The sequence below is a fragment of the Physeter macrocephalus genome, chromosome 7, assembly GCF_002837175.3.
Source record: "Physeter macrocephalus isolate SW-GA chromosome 7, ASM283717v5, whole genome shotgun sequence".
Lineage (NCBI taxonomy): Eukaryota > Metazoa > Chordata > Mammalia > Artiodactyla > Physeteridae > Physeter > Physeter macrocephalus.
Window position 1 is genome coordinate 142,715,590 of NC_041220.1, and position 18,655 is coordinate 142,734,244.

Below are 18,655 nucleotides of genomic sequence, written 5' to 3' on the forward strand. Positions count from 1 at the left end.
CGGACACTGCTCTAAGCCCTTTATGCATATAAGTTAGTTTAATCCTAATAGCAGCCACACAAGGAAGATGCAATTACTAGCTATTAATATCCATCACACAGATGAGAAAAGGAGGCCCAGGAGGTCAAGTGACTTGCCCGAGGCCACGTGGCAGGTGATGGGGCCAGTCCGTCCTGCTGCTTCCTCCAGTCCCCTGCCCTCTATCCAGGCCTTAGAGCACTGGCACTAGGGAGACTCCCTACTAGCCACACTTTGTTCTTCAGAAAGGGCTAGGCTGGCAGAGCCTCCGGGTGAGGGTGGGTAGGAAGGAGTGGGGAAAGCTGGGATGAAGGTTTGTTTTCTGGCTCTTATGTCAGGGCTGCCACTGCAGAGAAGATGCCAAGAAGGTTCCTGGAACCAGTGGCTTCCAAGTGCCTTCCCCTCATCCTTGTCCTGCCATCTGGCCATTGAAAGGATTGGAAGATTCCCACAGAGTGACTAGGTTCGGAAGCCGAGAGGGGTCAGGGGAGGTGGGGAGGGAGAGAGACCCTCTCCTAGAGGCTCCAGGAGCCATGTGGTGCAGCAGAGCTCCAGCTCCAAAGGTGCTTCCAGACTGTAGGACGCTGGGAGCAGCCCCTCCCAAGTTTTCAGCCTTTCTTTCTGTCTCTCTGTGTTTCTCTTCCTTTCCCCCTCCATCTCCTGATGTCCTGCTCTCCTCTTTACCTTTCCTTCCTCCTCCCCCTCCTCCCCTCACCCCTCTTCCAACCCTGTTTCCACTTCTTGCCATGCTTCTTGGTTCAACAAGCATGGATCCAGTCGCTGACCCTGAGCTGGGGGTTGGGGAAGGGGAACGTGACCCAGCCAGGGCGTGCTTTCCCTCTCTAGTTCCCTCCTTGTAACACCCTCTGCCTGCGCTGCACAGTTCCCTGCCCCCTCAGTCTCCCTACTCAGAGCCCCCCACAAACCACAGCGGTTTGGCGCCAGCGAAGAGGAGGGTGAGGCGCACGGTGAGAGGCATTGGAGGAGGAGCTCACTGGTTGGTCAGCATTTCAACTGTGCGTGAGTCACCCGTGAAGGTGTGACCACTGCACGGACCAACCTGGTCCGGAACTGAGGGGCGCAGAGCCCCCTCCCGCCACTCCACGAGAAGGGAAGTAAAGGCAAAGCAACAGCCATCAGACCTCTGGGTCCCCCACACCCTGCGCCCTCCTGCCTAGCCTCAGGGGCTAGACGGTGCCAGGGGCAGATCTGCGCCGGGCGCGGGCACGGCGAGCGCGTTCAGCACCCTGGACAGCGCCGCGGGGGGTGGCCTCGGCGGCGGTGTCCGCGCTCCGCCCTCCCGGGAGGCGCCCCGCTCCGCAGCGCAGCGCCTTGGTCAGTGCCCTGGGGCCCTGCGCTTTGCCGCGGCTCTGAGCGCCGCTGCGGGCCTGCCCGCCGGCTCCGGATCCTCGGACTCCGCGGGCGCGCCCGCTGCCCCGCCGCGCGTTCCCCCGCTCGCACCGGTCTGTCCCACGCCGCGGCTGGGTGCCTGGCGAATCGCTAGCGCCACGGGCCGGGGAGAGGCGGTGCTGGTGGCGCTGGGGTTGGCCGTGTCGCCGCTGTCCAGCGCGCCGCTGCTGCTCTGAGCCTACGGAGCCAGCTGCGCGCGCACCTCAGGCGTCTGCCCGGTGAAGCTGTCCCTGGGCCCCGGGCTGCTGCCGGCGCCGGACGTGCGCTTCACGCTGCTCGGCGTGCTGCGCGGGCGGTCGCCGCAGGGGCCGGGCCCGTCGGCTTCCGGGACACTTTCTCGGCTTCCAAGGCTGGCGGTGGGTTTCCCGCTGCGCTGCGCCCTACGCCCTGAGCCTGCGACCGCGCGACACGCACCTGCTGCTGGCCTACTGGTGGGGAGGGTCGCTGGCTTTCGAGCTCACCGCGCGTCTGCTGGTGGCTCGGCTACCGGCGCCTTCGCGTCCTGCTCGCTGCGCGGGCGCTTCGGGGGCCTTGGCCTCCCTGCTCCACACCAGCCGCTCAAGGTGCTGCGGACGACACTAGGCCCCTTTCAGCTCAGCGACGTGGTCACCACGCAGGTAGCTGACCCCACACCACCCCCAGCCCCGGAGGCCGCATCCGAGCTCCTGCACTCCCCTGGCAGGTGGCTCAGAGGACCCTGCGGGCTCGGTCGCCTGCTCAGGCGTCGCACTCGAGGGCTTCCCCTGCGCGCTGCTCATGAGCTTCCATGTTGGCTTGTTTATACACTCCTCCGTGTGTCCACACACCCAAAGGCATGGGCGTTTCTCATGTCCCCGTGGAACATGTGTTGCAGCAGACAGGACATTTTGCACCAAGCTGTGAGGTCTGTGCCATGGGGGCGGGTTGCCCCCGCCCTGATGTAGGCGCGGCGGCCACGCCCATCCTGGGGCAGGTGGGTGTGGGTCGGAGCCCTCCCCATTTCTGTCCTGCTGACCCTGTGCCTTTGCCCGACCTGGGGACTCGAGTCTTGGGGAGGATCTGCCGGGGTCCGTCGGCTCACGACTTGGCACGCACGTGCCCACTGACTCTGCAGCTGGCGTCGCTGCTAAGTGTTGCCTTCTCCCACCTGTGCACGGAGCTCCCGCAGCCCCTGCCCCACGCTGCCCCCTCCCCATGTCCCCGCAGGCCCAGGTGGCCTCTCCTCACGAGGGTCCAGCCTGCTCCCCCCTGAGCGGATCTTAGCTCTCTCTGCGCTGAGCGGAACGAAGCGCCGGGGGAGGGTGGGGGAGGGGCTTAGAACGGGGAAAGGGGGAAAAGACTGTCCCCTCCCTCCTTCTGCCTGCCTATGCCTCCACGACTTCACCTGTACAAAAGAAACCCAGCTCTCCGTTGCTCCTTCTCTCTCTTGTTCTGTCCCTCTGTATCCCTTGGGCCTGAATGTCCCCTTGAACCTGCCTGGTTCGGCTCTTGGCTCTGGACGCAGCTCTGTCCCCTGCCCTCCTGGGCGCCCTGACTGCTGGCCTCTCCTCTCCCTGCAGCAGAAGCAGCGCTGCCCGGGGCTGCCAGGAAGACCGGCATCTTCAGCGGGTCCTTCATCACCTGCTTTGCCCCATGTGTTGTGACTAGATGGGTCTTGGCTGTCAGGCCCCTGTCCTGGGAACTGCTGGGCGGGGTGGGCTCCGGCTCAGTCGGCCTCCGAGGTCTTCCAGCCGCGGACCTGGAGGGAAGCCAGCATCCACAGGCCCCTCCTCAACACCTGAGGCACCAGGGGCCTCATCTCAGCTCCTGTCAAAGGCGCTGGGACTGGGATGTCCGCAGCCCCACTTCCTGTGCTTTAAACGAAGAGACTGGCCCACCCAGGGAGACGGAGCCGGGCCCAGTCAGCACGTCTGAGCCAGCACCTGGCTCTTTCTCATCCTAGGAAGTTTTCATAATCAGTTAGGCAAACTGGGGGCCATCGAAGCCTGAAGCTCAGCATCCCCTGGGCATGGGTTGCAGGCACCCTGGGTGGAGGGCCAGGCTGGGGCCTCAGGATTGTCACCCCTGGGTGAGTGGTCTCTTTGCTCCTCCTCCCATCCCTTTCCCTGGACACCCTGGCCTGGAGCTTGCAGGAGATTGGGAAAGAGCCCGTGTCAAGGGCCTTCTGGGTACCACCGTCAAGGTCCTGTGATGAGGGCAGCGTGGGTCTGCGTTCTTGGGATTCTCACTCCGTGGCCAGGGCCCTGCTGTGGTCAGACACCCTGGGTGGTCCTCACTGCCCCCGGGAGGAGCTGATGGCCCTCAGCCTCACGGGACTGGGTCACCCATGGCCCAGGCCACAGCCCAGGGCAGAAAGCAGGCACGGGGCGCGGGTCCAGGCGCCCGGCTTTGTTCACACAAGGTTCTCCTGGGGCTCTAGGACACACTGTGAGGTCAGGCTGTCTGTCTCCTCAGGCCATTTGGTTTGTGTGGGAGGAGGTATACATTCCCCACAGGCTGAGGAGGGGCGTCCCTGAGCGTCTCCGCTGGCCGGAGCGGGCTCTCTCCTCCCTGTCACGCTCCTGCTGAGAACCAGCGCTCGGGACCCGAGTCACGTGACTCTCGGCCACTGACCCCGTCTGGCTCAGGCACGTGGTGTGGGTTTCTCCTGGATCACAGGCACCATGCTTCCCCACATGAAACCCGGCAAGGACTCTGGTTTGGGGAAACTGCATGTGAGCCCTCGTAGACGGAAGGAAGGGTGGTGTTCTCCACGAGCCAGCGGTTTACCTGACCCAGGATCACGTCTGCGTGTGCCCACATGTGCGCGTGTGTGTGTACGCACCCGTGTGCAGGTGCACGGGTACACATCTGTGTGTGTGTGCGCGTGTGCCTGTGTTTAGGACATAAAGCCTGAGTTTCAGCAGCTCGAGCCAGGCAACGCTTTCCGAACACTAACGTGCTGTGCTGCTCCCAGACTCGCTCCCTGGACGCCTGTACCTGAGGCCCAGAGCCACTCAGCCAGGAAGCATCAGGGCTGCCATCTGTACCCCCCTGTGGTTCTGTGGGTCCAGAAACTTCCAGATCTCTAGAGCACAGGTGCGCTTGCGTGGGCGTGGTCACTGCTGCCGAACTACCTGCTCAGTTGCCCAGCAGGCTGGTGGGGCTGGTGCCCTTTGTCACCATCAGTGCTCACTTTGTCATGGTGGGGGTCGTTTCAGCTCCAGGCTTGGGCTTGTGGCTGCGGGGTGGCCCTTGGACAGTGGCTTGCCCTCTCTGAGCCCGTTTCCCCACCTCCTTTCTGAGCTTGTTGTGATGCTTCAAGGTGATGGGTCCGCAGGCCAGGTACACGGTGGGCCTCCTGTAAGTGACAGCTGTCGTTACGGGTAGGGTGACTACACTCGCTTGGGGTCTGCTGGGGTGGCCCAGGGTAGCACCTGTTGTTCCAGCCCAGTTGTTAACATTGCCCCGCGTGCCTCTCAGAACCGTCCAGGTTAGGGAGTTAAATTCTGTGGGGGGTCTAGTTTGGGGCTCCCACTCCTCGCATCCGACCACCTGTGGTCAGGATGGGGTGCTCCAGTGCGGGCAGGGGCGGCTCCCCTGAGAAATCTCGCCGTGGGCTCCCTTTGCTCCACTTCCGCTAATCGTGACCCGCGGGCGCTGCACTCATTGGCACACCTGCACCCCGTCTGCCTTTCGTTGGCCTATTTCCTCCAAAGGATCAGAATCTTGACGGGGGAAGGACATATAGAGTGTCTGTGTCCCAGCCTTTTCTGATGAGGACATAACAGCACGTGGACCCCGTCCCCATCTCCCAAGGCCACCGCTGGGCCTCTTGATGACGGTCATGAGAAGGTCAAGAGAGTAACAGCAGCGGGTAGAGCCCAGGAGTCCAGGGGTCAGTGGCCGGGAGGCTGGGGGCCTCTCTCCCCCACTGCGGCCACTCTCCTCAGCCCTGGAGCCCAGAGAGGGTGGGGCTTCCCTTGAGTGACATCATCCTGTCTAGTGGTCCATCCGGGGGAACGCTCCCGGCTAGGGCCACCCGCTGTCCTTGTTGCCAAATGGACCCAGGGCACAGGGTCCGGGAATCGCGTGCACGTCTGTCATATTTCACAGTTCAAAGAGAGAATGGCGCCCAGCATAGACGTCTCTGCCCTCAGCAGAGGGAGGTTGTACAGGCGAGTGAGTGAAGGAATGAATGCATGAATGGATTCGACTCCTTCTTCAATCATGTTCGGCACCGTCTCCTTCCTCCCGGCCCCGTGCCATCCCCTGCAGAGCCCGGGGCAGGATATTTTTAAGTGCTCATAAAATATAAGGTGCCATTCAAATAAAGCAAATTACTTGAGCGAATAATAGCTGTAGATACGGGGTCAGGAAGCAGTGAAAAAATAAACTACTCAGGCAGTTCAGTGAAAGCCATCACTCCAGCCCTGGGCGGTAGGCTGCAGATACGAGGCGGCGGAGGGCTTCGCTGCCCTCATTCACAGGAGGCATGTGGACCCAGAGCCCACGGGCCTCTCCCGGGCACCCCCAGTTCTTGCAAAGGAGAGCGTGGTCCCCTGGTCTGTGACTTCAGAGCCAGGCCATGAATCTGCAGGTCGAATCCGCTTCTCCTTCCTGGGAACATCCCCAGGGTGGGAGAAGCGTGCCAGCCGGCGGGGCTGGGCCCCGTGCCACCCCCATGCACAGGCTTGCAATGTGAAAATCCACTCTTAGAGCCTTAAATCCACTTGAGGAAATGGGTGCATCCTATCCTGCTGAAAATGCCACGGTTGGAAAGAGACAACACTTAGAGGTGGTGGCTGTTCCTCTCCCTATTTTGCCTTCCCTGAAGCCCCATGGAATTTTCTAGAAGACCGCTCAGGGACAGGTCCCTCCCGGGGGAGTGCTGTTAGCTGTGTCCGTGCTGGGCGTTCTAGAACATTCTCTCTCTCAGCTGATGTGGCTTACTCACCGTGTTGTCTTTCTTTTTTTTCTTTATAAATTTATTTATTTGTTTATTGGCTGCGTTGGGTCTTCGTTGCTGCACGCGGGCTTCCTCTAGTGGCGGTGAGCGGGGGCTGCTCTTCGTTGCGGTGCGCGGGCTTCTCATGGCCGTGGCTTCTCTTGTTGCAGAGCACGGGCTCTAGGCGCGCGGGCTTCAGTAGTTGTGGCTCACGGGCTCTAGAGCGCAGGCTCAGTAGTTGTGGCGCACGGGCTTAGATGCTCTGCGGCATGTGGGATCTTCCCGATGCAGGGCGCGAACCCGTGTCCCCTGCCTTGGCAGGCGGATTCTTAACCACTGCACCACCAGGGAAGTCCTGAAAGATACTTCTCATGTGCACTTAAATGTATTGCAAAACGGTGTTGTGTCCCAAGAACTCTGTGAATCAATAAACACTTTATTCAAAGAGTCTCTCATTTCTCTGGGAAGGAGAAAAAGCTGCCTTTGCATTAGCCCGAAGCCAGCTGTCTGTGACCAGGAGGGGCCTCCAGGATGACCCCGAATAGACCCTGCACCACGTGTGCCGGGAGGGGCGCTTGGTTCTCCTGCAAAGCTCGTGCTTTCCCAGTGCTCAAGCCAGCGGCACCCAGCACAGCACATGCTCTTCTGGGGAGGGTCCCTGGCTCCTCTCCGATGCTTAGAGGACCTGCAACCCACAGGGCGGGAACGACTCGCCTCTGCACAGGGGGTGGCTGCCAGCTGCCTTGTTGGCAACTCCAGGCAAGGGCTGCGTGAGAGGAGGACGTCTCTCCAGTGCCCGGCAGGGGCGGCACCGAGCCTGTGTCTGGACAGCCCTCATGCTTGAATTAAACATGGTAAATTTACTGAACGAAGCGCTGTCCCAGAGGAAGCATGGGGAGGGGCCTCTGGGGAGGTGGGGGCATGGGGGTGGCTCCCCGAGGCTTTGATGCTTCAGCCAGGCACTGAAGGAGGGGCGCACAGGAAACCGTCTCCAGCCGGCGGGGAGTGGATTCCTACTACCTATGGGCTCCTGGCTGCTGGGCACCCACCCCTGGTCCTCAGGAGCTCCTTGCTGAGGTCAGTCTCTGGCTGAGCGTCCTTCGAAGGGTGAAGTGGCAGGTAAGGAACGGCAGAGTCTCTGCGCTTTTCCGAAACACCGTGTGGCTTCCCGCCCAGCATCTTATTCTGCAAGCGGCCAGCACGGGCTCATCCGCCGGCCCAGGCATCCGAGCGCTTGCAGACTCAGGTTCCCCGCATCTTCTGGTTCATCTGCCCCATCCTGATGCGCGGGTCTCCCTGCAGGCCGCCCCCACCCCTCTGGCCCATTATTCGGAGGCAGGGGTTCAGTGGAGGGGGAGGATTTGGCCCTTGGAAAGGGTTAACCTTGCCTGTGACTTGCCCCCGACGAACGATTTGGCGATTTGGATCGTTTGGATCAGAACGATCTGATTTGGATCAGAACGATTTGGTGGATCAACCTCTTGGCTAAAAAGCTTTCGCAAGAGGTTGCTCCTTCCAACTTCATTGGAGAGGAAAGAGGGTAGTCCTAGAGCCGATTACCAAATTCTTCTCACTGGGTCTTTAAAAACAACAGCGAACACTGATCTTTTTCATCCAAGACAAAACGCCTCTGGTTTAAAGCTGTATCGTTACTGCTATGCACCCACTCAGAGAGAAAAACAAACCGGATGAGAGGGCTGTGATGGGAGGCGTGAAGCTGGCCACCTAAGGGCTCAGGCTCAGAACTGAACCCGTCGCAGGAGGGGACAGCCAGGAGGCTCGCCTGTGCCCACGTGGGCGCATGGGGGTGAGGGAGGGGGAGGGAACACACGTCCCCCAGTACGGGCACCACCAGCCGCCACTCAGGAAGACTGGGGTCTGCATTCACACTCCCAGTGTGGGCCAGAAACCTCAGAGGGGAAGTCAAAGGAAAGTGCCCGGAGACTGCCCAGAGAAAGGCCAGGGGCTCCTGGAAGGACAAGCCTGCAGTCCACGTGGACAGAGGGTAGCACGGAGGCCGGCGCCCCAGACTCTGGAGGTGTGACGTGAGTAGAGTGAGCAGCTCCTTCTCTGAGCCAAGGATGGGTCAAAGCCCTCTTCCCGCGTGGACTCCACAGTCGGTACTGTCACCGTCACCCCAGCCTCTGCGCTAAGCGGCTCGTCCCAAGTCTTAGGGCTGGGTGACATCTGGCTCCAGGGTCCGGCCTCCCTGCCAGCCAGGACAGTTGGTGAAGGAGGCCCATAAAGGAACCTGGCTCCAAAGATGGTCTGGGCCAACGGCGCAGCTGGGGAGGGACCTGCCCCAGGGGACGAGGCTGGGCTGAGGACCTCCGTGTCCGGCCCGCAGCGTTCCCAGGGCTCAGGGCACGGGCACAGAGACGTGCACGCTGGCTGGACCACAGCTGTGGGGCTGTGAGAAGCGGCTGGCAGACAGATGTGTGCACATCTGGACAGCACAGCGAGTACCTGTCCAGCTCCTTCGTGGGGGGAGGGTTTCAAAGGCGTTGGCTGAACGCCCACGCAGTCCCGACCCTGGGAGGAGACGGGGGCTCTAGGAACCTACCTTTTTCTCACCTTGGGGCTGAGGTCCTGGGCCTCCCTCCTCCCAGGCCCCTCAGGCCTCCTGCCCAGATGGCTCCTGGGGATGCGGGCAGGAGCATGGGGGCGGGGAGGGGAGTGGGAAGGGGCTCTCTCGCACCCCCAGGCGTAGACAGGTCCCCCCGGAGTCACAGTGTCTGCGCTGGGCTCTCTGCCCGCCTCTGAGTGGCTTTTGCCCTGTCATCTGGTGGGGGCGGGGGTGGGGATGGAGGAGACACCCCGGTGAGCCTTTATGCCACCACCTGGACCTCTAGTGGCTCCTTTAATGGGCTGAGGGGAGGGACTGCCACGTTTCACTGAGGACCCCTGGTGCCAGACTCCCTGCCAGGTCCTGCTGGGAGCAAATCAGGAGGGGGCTCCTCCCCGGGGCGCAGGCTCAGAGGTGGGGAGTCACCCAAGGCCAGCGAGGAGCTGCCTGCCCTTCCTGGCACCTGACCGTCGCCCCCACCCCCGACCCGTCAGGTGCATCCACAGCCTGCGACAGTGTGGGGAGGTGGGGACACTCCATCACTCCTCTCCTGGGACCCAGGCCCAGAGCTGGGGATGATTTGGCCTGGCTCCCTGCCGGTTGGGTCCAGCGCGGGCCAGGACCCCGTCTTGCCCACAGACCCCTCGGGTCCAGGAAGCAGGCTTCGTAGGCAGGATCAGCAGGGCCCCTGGAGGTCAGGTGGGAGGCAGCAACCGAGCCCCAAGGCGGCCACCCACCCCTCGGGGCGGAGCGCCGGTCCGGAAGCGGGCTGAGCGCTCCTCGGCCCCTCCCGCCGCATCGCTCTGCGCGTTCCTGGCGCCGCCGAGCTGTAACCCGACTCCGCGCTCGTGGGGGGCGGGAGCCCGAGCGGCGCTGCGCCCGGGCCCGAGTGCCACATCACTGCCCGCCACCCTGCCTGCCGCCCACCATGCGGCCCTCGCCGCCGCTCTTCGCGATGCTGGTCCTTGCCGCCGCCCGGCCCTGGTGCGAGCCCCACCCGGACGCCGCGGGTAAGGCCGTACCGCCCGCGCCCCGGGGTGGAACTCGGCGCCCCGGACCCGGGAACTTTCCCCCGCGTGACCCACGGTCCCCAAGTGGGCACGCTGTGACCTTGGGCATCGGGGTCTGCCCAGGAGGGGGCAGCCGGCTCTCGGAGCGCATCCAGGCCGGGGCCCCCGCGCGGAGCGCACAGGCAGCTCGGGGGCAGCGGAGGTACCCGGTGCTCTGGCGGGGGGTTCTTCTGGGTCTGGGCACAGCGGGCTGGGAGCCCTGCAGCTGGGGCCCGAGGGAGCAGGTGCCAGAACTTTGCAGGAGGAGAGGTCGTCCGAGGTCCCCGGTCCTTCCAGGAAGGGGGCGGCCTCTGGGCAGGGCAAACTCTTGACCCCTCCCTCCCATCTCTGGGGCCTGGACAACAGCATCTCCGGAAGTGGGCGCAGAGGGCCGGGGAGGAGGGGGTAGGATTCTGGGGCAGGGGCAGGGGGAGAGTGGCGGGGGCCAGGGACCCTCCCGGGGCGGCGCGCCTGGGAGTGTGGGGTGCCGGGCTGAGGCGGGGGCCAGCTGGGGGCCCGGGCTCCGGTCCTGACCACACCTCCCGCTCTGGAGTGGGCCTCGGTTTCCCTTTACGTTTAAAGGTGAGGGTGTATCCAGTCCTCTGCCCTCAGGGTTCTTAGCAGCAGAGACATCTGTGCCCCTGGAGGGCGGGGGTCCCCTGAGGCACCGGGGTCTGGGCGTGTCAGATTCGGAATCTCTCAAGCGCTGGAGGTTTGTGGATACCTGAGAACTTGCGGGCACCAGCCAAGTGGGTGTGCCAGGAGCAAAATGCCTCTCTCAAATGTGCCAAGGGCCATCTTTTCCTTTTCTTCTCCCTCAGCCCAAATTGAATTTTCTCTCCTCCTCTGCCCGGCTTCACCTTTTTCCTCCCCCACTTGCTACAGAAAGACCCGGGCCAGGCAGAGTGTGTATGGGTGTGGGTGTGTGGGTGTGTGTTCGTTCACACGCACGCCTGCACATCTGTGCACGGGACGCAGCTGGAGCTTGCGTGGTGTCACGGCTGGACCCTCCCGTGAACCCCTGAGGCCCCAGGAAATGTCTAGAATTATAGGCTTGTCAGGGATTACAGCCCCCTCTTCCAGGAAGCTCTCCCTGACCTCCCCTTTTTCCAGGGAGAAATGCAGCCCCCTCCTCTGGACCCAGGTTGCCCCTTCCTCACCTGGAGGGATGGGCAGGGCGGATCTCTGTCCTCCACTCCATGGTGACATCAGTGACTGTTTCTAGAATAATTCCTTCCTCCAGTCGGATCTTCTCCTTACAGATGAGCATGTGTGGTCCGTGGAAACCCAGTGCCTTTTCCGGACCGCACGCTGACGTGGGCAGGGCCAGGCAGCTTGGGTCCAGGCTCTTATGTCCAGGACTATATCCAGGTCCGCACTGTCCCAGGGCTCAGAGCGGGCCCAGACCCTTCCCCACCACCTGTCCCTTGCCTCCCTCAGGTCTTTATGGGGAGCCTGGGGTTTGAGGCAACTTTCATGCTCCTAGGGGCCAGGCAGGTCTGTGTTCAAATCCTGAGTCCTCTACACTGCTGTGTGGTCTTGGGCAGATGGCCGACCTCTCTTACATCATTCTATTATTGTTCCTCGTCTTTAAAACCTGCAGCCCCAGGTCCATCTTGCTCCCTTCGTTGAAGACAAGCTGACACCTTGTGGTCAAGAGGTGTAACGGTCACGTGTGGGCCGCTCAAAAGCAGCCTTTGGACCAGCGCTCGCTGCCCAACAGACTGAGGCCAGCTACATACATCATTTCACATTTCCCAGAAGCCACACGAGTGAGATAACAAGAAACAGGCGAAATTAACTTTAATAACAAATTTTATTTAACCCAGTATATCTGAAACATTGTTTCAGTATTTTGTCATCAATGTAAAAATTATGAATGAACTGTTTTACATTCTTTTTTAAGGGCTAGATCTGAAAGTTGACATTTTGCACCTAAAACACGTGTCCATTTGGACTCACAGCATTTCAAGTGCTCAATAGACACACCTGGCTAGTGGCTACCGTGCTGCATGGTGTGTCCTCTCTTGACGCCACCTCCAGCCCGAGCTCCCCAAAGGCACCCCCTGGGGCTTGCTTATCCTTATGGGTTGAATTGTGTCCCCCAAAGATATGCTGAAGTCCTAGCCGCCCTTCCCCCATACCTGTGACTGTGACTTTATTGGGAAACAGGGTCTTTGCAGGTGTGGTCACATTAGGAGGAGGTTGCACTGCTTTAGGGGGCGCCCTGAATCCAATGACTGGTGTCCTTAGAGGAAGAAGGAAGTTTGGACACAGACACACCAGGAAGGACGCGTGGTGACAGAGGTAGAGAGCAGGGTGATGTGGCCGCAGCCAAGGGTTGCTGGGGGTGGAAGCTGGAGGAGGCAGGAGGACCCTCCCCGGACCCTGCGGAGGGTGTGGCCTGCCAGCAGCTTGATTTCGGGCTTTTGGCCTCCAGAACCAGGAGAGGAGCAATGTTTGTTGTTCCAACTTGTGGTTCTTCGTTACGGCAGCCGCAGGAAACGAGTCCACCCATCTCTCTGTCTTGTTCCTGGTCCCCACCCCACCGGGCATCGCTGTCTGGCAGGAGGGTCACAACGGGCCGTCCCTCCTTCTCCCCGGGCGACCCCGAGCCACTGTGCGTTGGGTCCTTATTGGGCCCAGGCCCCGGCCTCGGCACCACCTCATTGGACCCTCCAGCAACAGTGGGCGCTCTCATTATCATCCCCATTTTACAGATGAGGAGACTGAGGCCCAGAGAGGAGCTTAATTCCCGAACTTCAGTTTTCTCATCTGTGACTCAGGGCGGCTCGAAGCCACGTGAAACCGGGAGGATCCCCTTGTCAAATCCACTGAAATCCAAGCGACCCGTGTGGCATCTGATGGCTTTGAAGGAGCAGGCGTGGGAGTAACTGTGCTCCGGCCTCCCCGCCACGCGTTTGCCTGAGGCCAGCAGAGGCCCCGGAGCCAGCGGGGGTTCCGCTCACTGAGCGCCTGCCGGGAATCTGAGCCAGTCTGCAGGTTTGCTGCCCTCGGCTCTGGGCTGGGCACGCGGCAGGCGCAGCCTCGGCGTGGTGGCTGCAGGCATAGGGAGGGGGCGGGGGCCTTGGCTGGAGCCATCCGCCTAGGGGGGCCTCGGGCTCCTGAGCTGACTGAGCCGTGGCGTCCGTATGGGTCCGAGCTCGCGCGGGCTGTGAGGGCGGGTCGAGCTGAGCGTGAATTCCGAGTGTGAGCCCTGGGCACGGGCGCTCCCGGGGGGTCCTGCTCCAGTCGCGTCCTTTCATCTGTTCTCCCGACATCAGCGCAGACAAGCAGATGACAGCACAGTGTTCCAAGCTGAGTCCTGGGCCGCTTTCTGGTTCTTTCTTTATTTCCCTTATGTTTTGTTTCACCCTCAGGCCTCCTCATTCCGCAGAGGGCAGTGGGCACAAGTCTGGAGACACTTTAGACCATAAAGGCGTGGAGTCGGGTGATGGAGTCGGGCGGGTGCCTGGAAATTCCCAGGCTGCAGGCTGAGGGCAGGTGCCTCACACAGCCTGGTGTCCTCACTCACCGCCAGCCTCATCCCAGCGGGCGTTGCGGGGTAGCCGAGGGCACGGGCGGTGGGCACGCGGCAGCCCTCTCTGTTGCATTAAGGGTGGCAGTTCCATTGCCTGGATACTTTAGGAAAATTATTCTCTTGCCCGTTACTTTGCCAAGTGGTGCCAGCCGGTTAGGACAGCCTGAATCCTTGGCTCACCGGGTGGTGAGAGGGCACCCTGAACGTCTCCATCCCATGAGAGCGCCGAGAGCTGGCCCGAGGGGTCAGGGACTGTGGCCGCCTAGTCCACGGTGGGGGAGCCGTGTGCAGAGGTCCTCACGGGGGGCTGCCTGGCTCCCGCCGCGTCGCCGCCCCCGGGGACTGACACGTGCTCAGGCAGGTTTCCACGACCCCCAGATCTTAAGGCGAATCCCTAGAAGCAGCTCCCACCCTTGCTGTGGTCCAGGAGGTCTAGTTCTCGATGCGGTTACGGGGTTAGAAACAGCCTTTCCCTCTGGTCCTAGCCTCCTTACCCTGCTCCTCCTGGGCTCCCCCTGCACCCACTTCCCGCTTTCTTTTTGTTTGTTTGTTTATTTACTTACTTATTTGCCCCTGGTCTTAGTTGCGGCAGCCGGGCTCCTTAGTTGTGGCATGTGAACTCTTAGTTGCGGCATGCGTGTGGGATCTAGTTCCCTGATCAGGGATCGAACCCGGGCCCCGTGCATTGGGAGCTCGGAGTGTTAACCGCTGCGCCACCAGGGAAGTGCCCTCCCCGCCACCAACGCTTTCTTGTTTCCTGCTGCTCCGCCACCCAGCCTGCCCTCCCCCTCCCAGGACCCCTGCACCAGCTGAGCTTTAAGTCTGATTTCCGTCTCTTGGAGCCAGTTTTTTCCTCTCAGCTCTCACAGAGCACTTGGGACCTGCCTCTGATGGGGAACCTGGCAGGTAGTGTTGGTGGAGGTTGGTCTTAGTGACCTTCCCAGGGGTCTCACTGTTGGGTCCATGTGTCTGGGCCTCGGGGAGGACCCTTGAAGCCCACAATGCCAAGGACAGTTCACGCGTTGGTCTTCTTCTCGGGAAACGGGAGACGGCGCACTGCAGAGTGTTCTGGAGGGGAGATGGCCTCTGCCTGCCTGACTCTTGGGGGAACCTGGAATGACGTGGGGTGAGAGTCACTGGTGGGGTGCAGCCCCTGAGGGCTGCTTGTTAAATATTTGGGAATTTGGTGAGAACTAGTTCAGCTACGGGAAGCTGAAACTGGCCACAGTGGAAGTATTCACACCACGGCGCTCGGCCAACACTCTGAGCCAGGGCTCTTTCGTCCTGGCTGTCTTCCGTTACGGGAGTCGTGTGGCCTCTTCGAGACTCAGTCTCCCCTCCTGTGAAATGCGGGAGGACGGCCACGTGGACCTCAGAGGGTGGCTGTGAAGGGGAGGGTGGGCAGGGGGCTGGGGTCCTGGCCAGGACCCAGTGAGAAGGAGCAGCGCCTTTGTGATGGGCAGGGGTCCGCTCCCCTGATAGCACCGCCCTTTCTCTCCCCAGGCGGATGCCCCAGGGCGCAGCCGCGGACAGCGGTATGGTACACGGACTTCCCGGTTTTGTTTTGTAGGGGTGATGCAGACCCTTCACACTATCAAAGCGTTTTAGGGGGTGGAACCCACCGTTCTAAAGTGGGTGATGAATAAGGAGGCCCATCGATTAAATCCAGACCCATTTTAAACAGCTAGAAATGAGACAAAAGGAGACAAGGAGGCCCTTTCCTCCGCGCAGCTGGGCTCCCGACCCTGACTGCCCCAGAGGCTCCTGCAGAGGGTCCTCACATTCCCCTCCCCCCTCCCCCCTCCCCCCCCAAGGCGGGATCTAAGCGGGCTGGGTTCCGATCGTGAGGTGTGCACACACCCGCTGCATTGGCTCTTTATCCTGTGTGTTCCCAGTTCTGTGCCCCGCACCTGCTGAGTCCAGGGCTGGGACAAGCCCCTTCCCTCTCTGGCCCCGAGTTCCTCCTTTGCAAAACGAGGAAGGGAATTCTGATCTCGGGATGATTTTGGAGATGACGTGGGGTCTGATCTATCAGAGGTGCTGAGAAGCAGACGTTTCCTCAATGCTCCTCCTGTCACATTTAGGCATCTGGTATATTCTAAGTGGACGGACTAGATTTTTTTAAAAGTAGGACAATATTTTCCCCATACAGAAGTCAATGACATGCCCTAACGTGGCAGACCCTCAGCCAGGGTGGCCTTCCTGCACCCCTTTGGCAGACGTGGAAGCTGAGACCCAGAGCAGCCTGCCCTGCTCTCTCACCAGTGAGCCCTGGGAGCCGTCTCTGGTCCTCCCACAGGCCCTGGCCTCTCCCTGCCACGCTGCAGGGGCCCATCCCGTAGGCCCCGGCCCTGAGCGGGGTCGGCTTGGGCAGAGCAGGCCCTTAATGGGCGTCTGGGTGGGCCATCGTGGGAGGGAGTGACGTGGTGACCCCGCCTCCCCCAGCTACGTGCGTGGACCTGCAGCTCCAGACCTGCAGCGACGCCTCCTACAACCAGACGACCTTCCCCACGCTGCTGGAGCACCGGTCCCGGGTGGCGGTGGAGTCCAGCTCCGAGTACATCCTGCTGAGCGTCCTGCACCACCTCCTGGAGGGCCAGTGCAACCCGGACCTGCGTCTGCTGGGCTGTGCTGTGCTGGTGCCACGGTGTGAGGGCGGCCGCGTGCGCAGGCCCTGCCGGCACGTCTGCGAGGCGCTACGGGACGCCTGCCAGCCCGCCTTCGACGCCATCGACATGGCGTGGCCCTACTTCCTTGACTGCGGCCACTACTTCGTGGGCCAGGAGGAAGGCTGCTACAACCCCCTAGAGAAGCTGCGAGGTGGGCTCTGGAGTCCTGTGGTGGTGAGCAGCTGGGGGTCGGGCGGGCGGACAGGACACACGTGGGGCGGGAAGTGCCTGGGCCAGGGCGCCGACAAGGAGGCCCTGGATGCAGGTGCCCGGCTGGGAGGGCAGAGATGTGTGGGTCCTCGACGGCACCCCTCCGCCACCATCAGAGAACAGAGGGCACTGTTGTGAGGAGGGCCTGTCCCCCCGTGAGGCCTGCCCGGCGAAGGCTGGTGATGCCTGTGGTCAGTCCTGAAAGATCACACGTAGAATAGTGGCCGGGAGTGGCAGCCAGGCTCCTCACAGTGGGGTCCGTGGAGCCCCAGGGGAGAGGGGAAGAGGGGCTGCAGAGGTGGGCTCTGGTTTCTCGTGTGGACAAACCAGTGGAGGTGGAATGGGCGGCCCTGGGTGGTGGTGAGCCCCCCGTCTTGGGGGGTGTGCAAGGAGCTCCTGGGGCCCCGCTTGGCAGAGATGCTGGAGGGGGCGGGGCGTGCAGGCCAAGTGCCTCTGCAGGCCTCCCTACCCCCTGGCTGGGCTTCCAGACTGGGTGAGAAGGGATAGCTCCAGTGCACAGTGGAACCCACAGCAGCCCCACTAATAGAACCCTCTGTGCCACCGCCACCCCAATCGGCAGCCGCTCGTCACACGTGGCTCCCGAGTGTGACTAAGGATCTAAATTTTGGTTTGATTAGATTTTAATGAATTTGAGCTTAGATGCAAATAGCCGCATGTGGCCAGTGGGTGACACTGGGCCGTGCAGAATGGCATCGGTTTCTGGCTTCTCACGTGCTCATGTCAGGGAGCTCACGGGGAGCTTCACGTGATCTGGGGCCAAGTGCCACACACATACCGTCTCATGAAAACCCCACAACGACCCTGAATATCGGTGTAACCATTTTACAGATGGCAAAGTGGAGGCTCTGGGAAGGCCAGTGGCGGCAGGCGGCCGGCTCCTGCCCGGTGGAGCTGGTGTGAGCCAGGCCAGTCACTGATGGATGGAGCCGCCTGTCCTTTCACCAAACAGCTCTCGGGCACCTGCTGTGTCCGTGGCTCCCGGCTGGGACAATGAGGATGGTGGGGGTGGGGGACACAGAGGTGCCTTGGGCTGGCCTCCAGTGAGCCCTGGGTTGCAGCTCTGCTGCTCGCCGGCTGTGCGGGGCTCAGGGCTGATCCTGGAGCTGAATCTGGGGCGCTGGGGGGTTCCGTCCACCTGCAGCTTCTGTGCGATGCGGTGGCCCACGGGTGGCACCTTGCCGGCAGACAGGAGCCATCTGCACGTGAGGTCGCAGGAAGCGTGGACAGCGGGGGCAGCCGGGTGGGGGACGAGAAGCAGAGGAAGAAAACCAGACGTCTCCCTGGGGTTGAGCTTGCCCGCCCTGGGAGAGCCCGCAGAGTGGGCTGGAGAGAGTTTATTCTGGGCAATTCTGCCACCAAATTGCCAGGTCCATCCGCTTTGCTTCTCCCTCGGAAACCATTTTGAGGAGAAACAAAACCACAGGGCAAGTGAGACGCTTGGGAAAAGCATTCCCCATGAGTGCCCCCCCAGGACCAGCCTGCGGGGACCTGTGTCTTTCCGTGCAGAGCCCCCGGGGAAGGGGGTGGGCAGGGGCCACTGGGGCCGGCCTTGGGGGGCTTATGTGGGCGGGAGGGGACAGCCAGCTGGCCTGTGGATTGTGCTAAAAAACATCCTTCCCTCGACCTGGAAGCCCAGGCATTTCTCCTAAGAAAACTTTAAAATTGGGGAAAAAGCTTTTCTCTCGCCCCCCTCCCTTCCTCTTTCCCGCCCCCTCCCGTCCCCCTCCCTCTCTCTCCGCCCCGCCCCCCCGCATGCGCACTGTTGTGTGCGTAATAACAGCTAACGTTTGGCCTCAGGAGGGTAGTGGAATAGTGGACAGTGAGGGGCCTTGCAGAGCCTCGTTGCCTCCCTGACGGGATGTTGAAACTGTTTCCACGGCGATGCTGAGTAAACAAAGAACAGGAACCTGCATCCCCCCTGCAATTACAGCTTGATGCTCCCGGGACACAGAAACACCCAGAGTCAGGCGGCGGCGGCTGAACGGAGGTTTTCCTTGGGTTGAGGGTTCTGTCGGTGTGCCCCTTCCTTCGTGCTCTACTGTTCTGTGTTTCGTAAAATTTCCAAACTATCTACATAGGATTGTTATTCGTAGTAACGCTAGGAACTGTGTTGCTGTATACATCTGTTGGGGGCTGTTATTAGCGGTTGAGATTAGCAGTATAAAGAGAACTTTCGTTACCAACAAACACGGACTGGCCGGGGAGCCATCCGAGGGGGCCAGGTGGGTCCCGACCCCCAAGCCGCCACGGTGCAGTGTGGGTCAG

General features: G+C 61.6%; 1 protein-coding gene across 3 annotated transcripts in view; it reads left to right on the forward strand.

Moving 5' to 3' along the window:
• The first annotated feature begins 9,794 nt into the window (after positions 1-9,794).
• CPZ (carboxypeptidase Z) overlaps positions 9,795-18,655 on the forward strand; it is a 24,445-nt gene continuing 15,584 nt past the window's right edge. For 2 of the 3 annotated variants that reach the window (XM_007109257.3, XM_007109258.3), the window contains exons 1-2: positions 9,795-9,910; positions 15,936-16,310. In XM_007109257.3, the coding sequence (XP_007109319.2) occupies positions 9,829-9,910; positions 15,936-16,310 (457 nt within the window). In that variant the 5' untranslated portion in view covers positions 9,795-9,828. The remainder of the gene's footprint in view (positions 9,911-15,935; positions 16,311-18,655) is intronic. The other variant, XM_007109259.4, reaches the window with a different exon arrangement.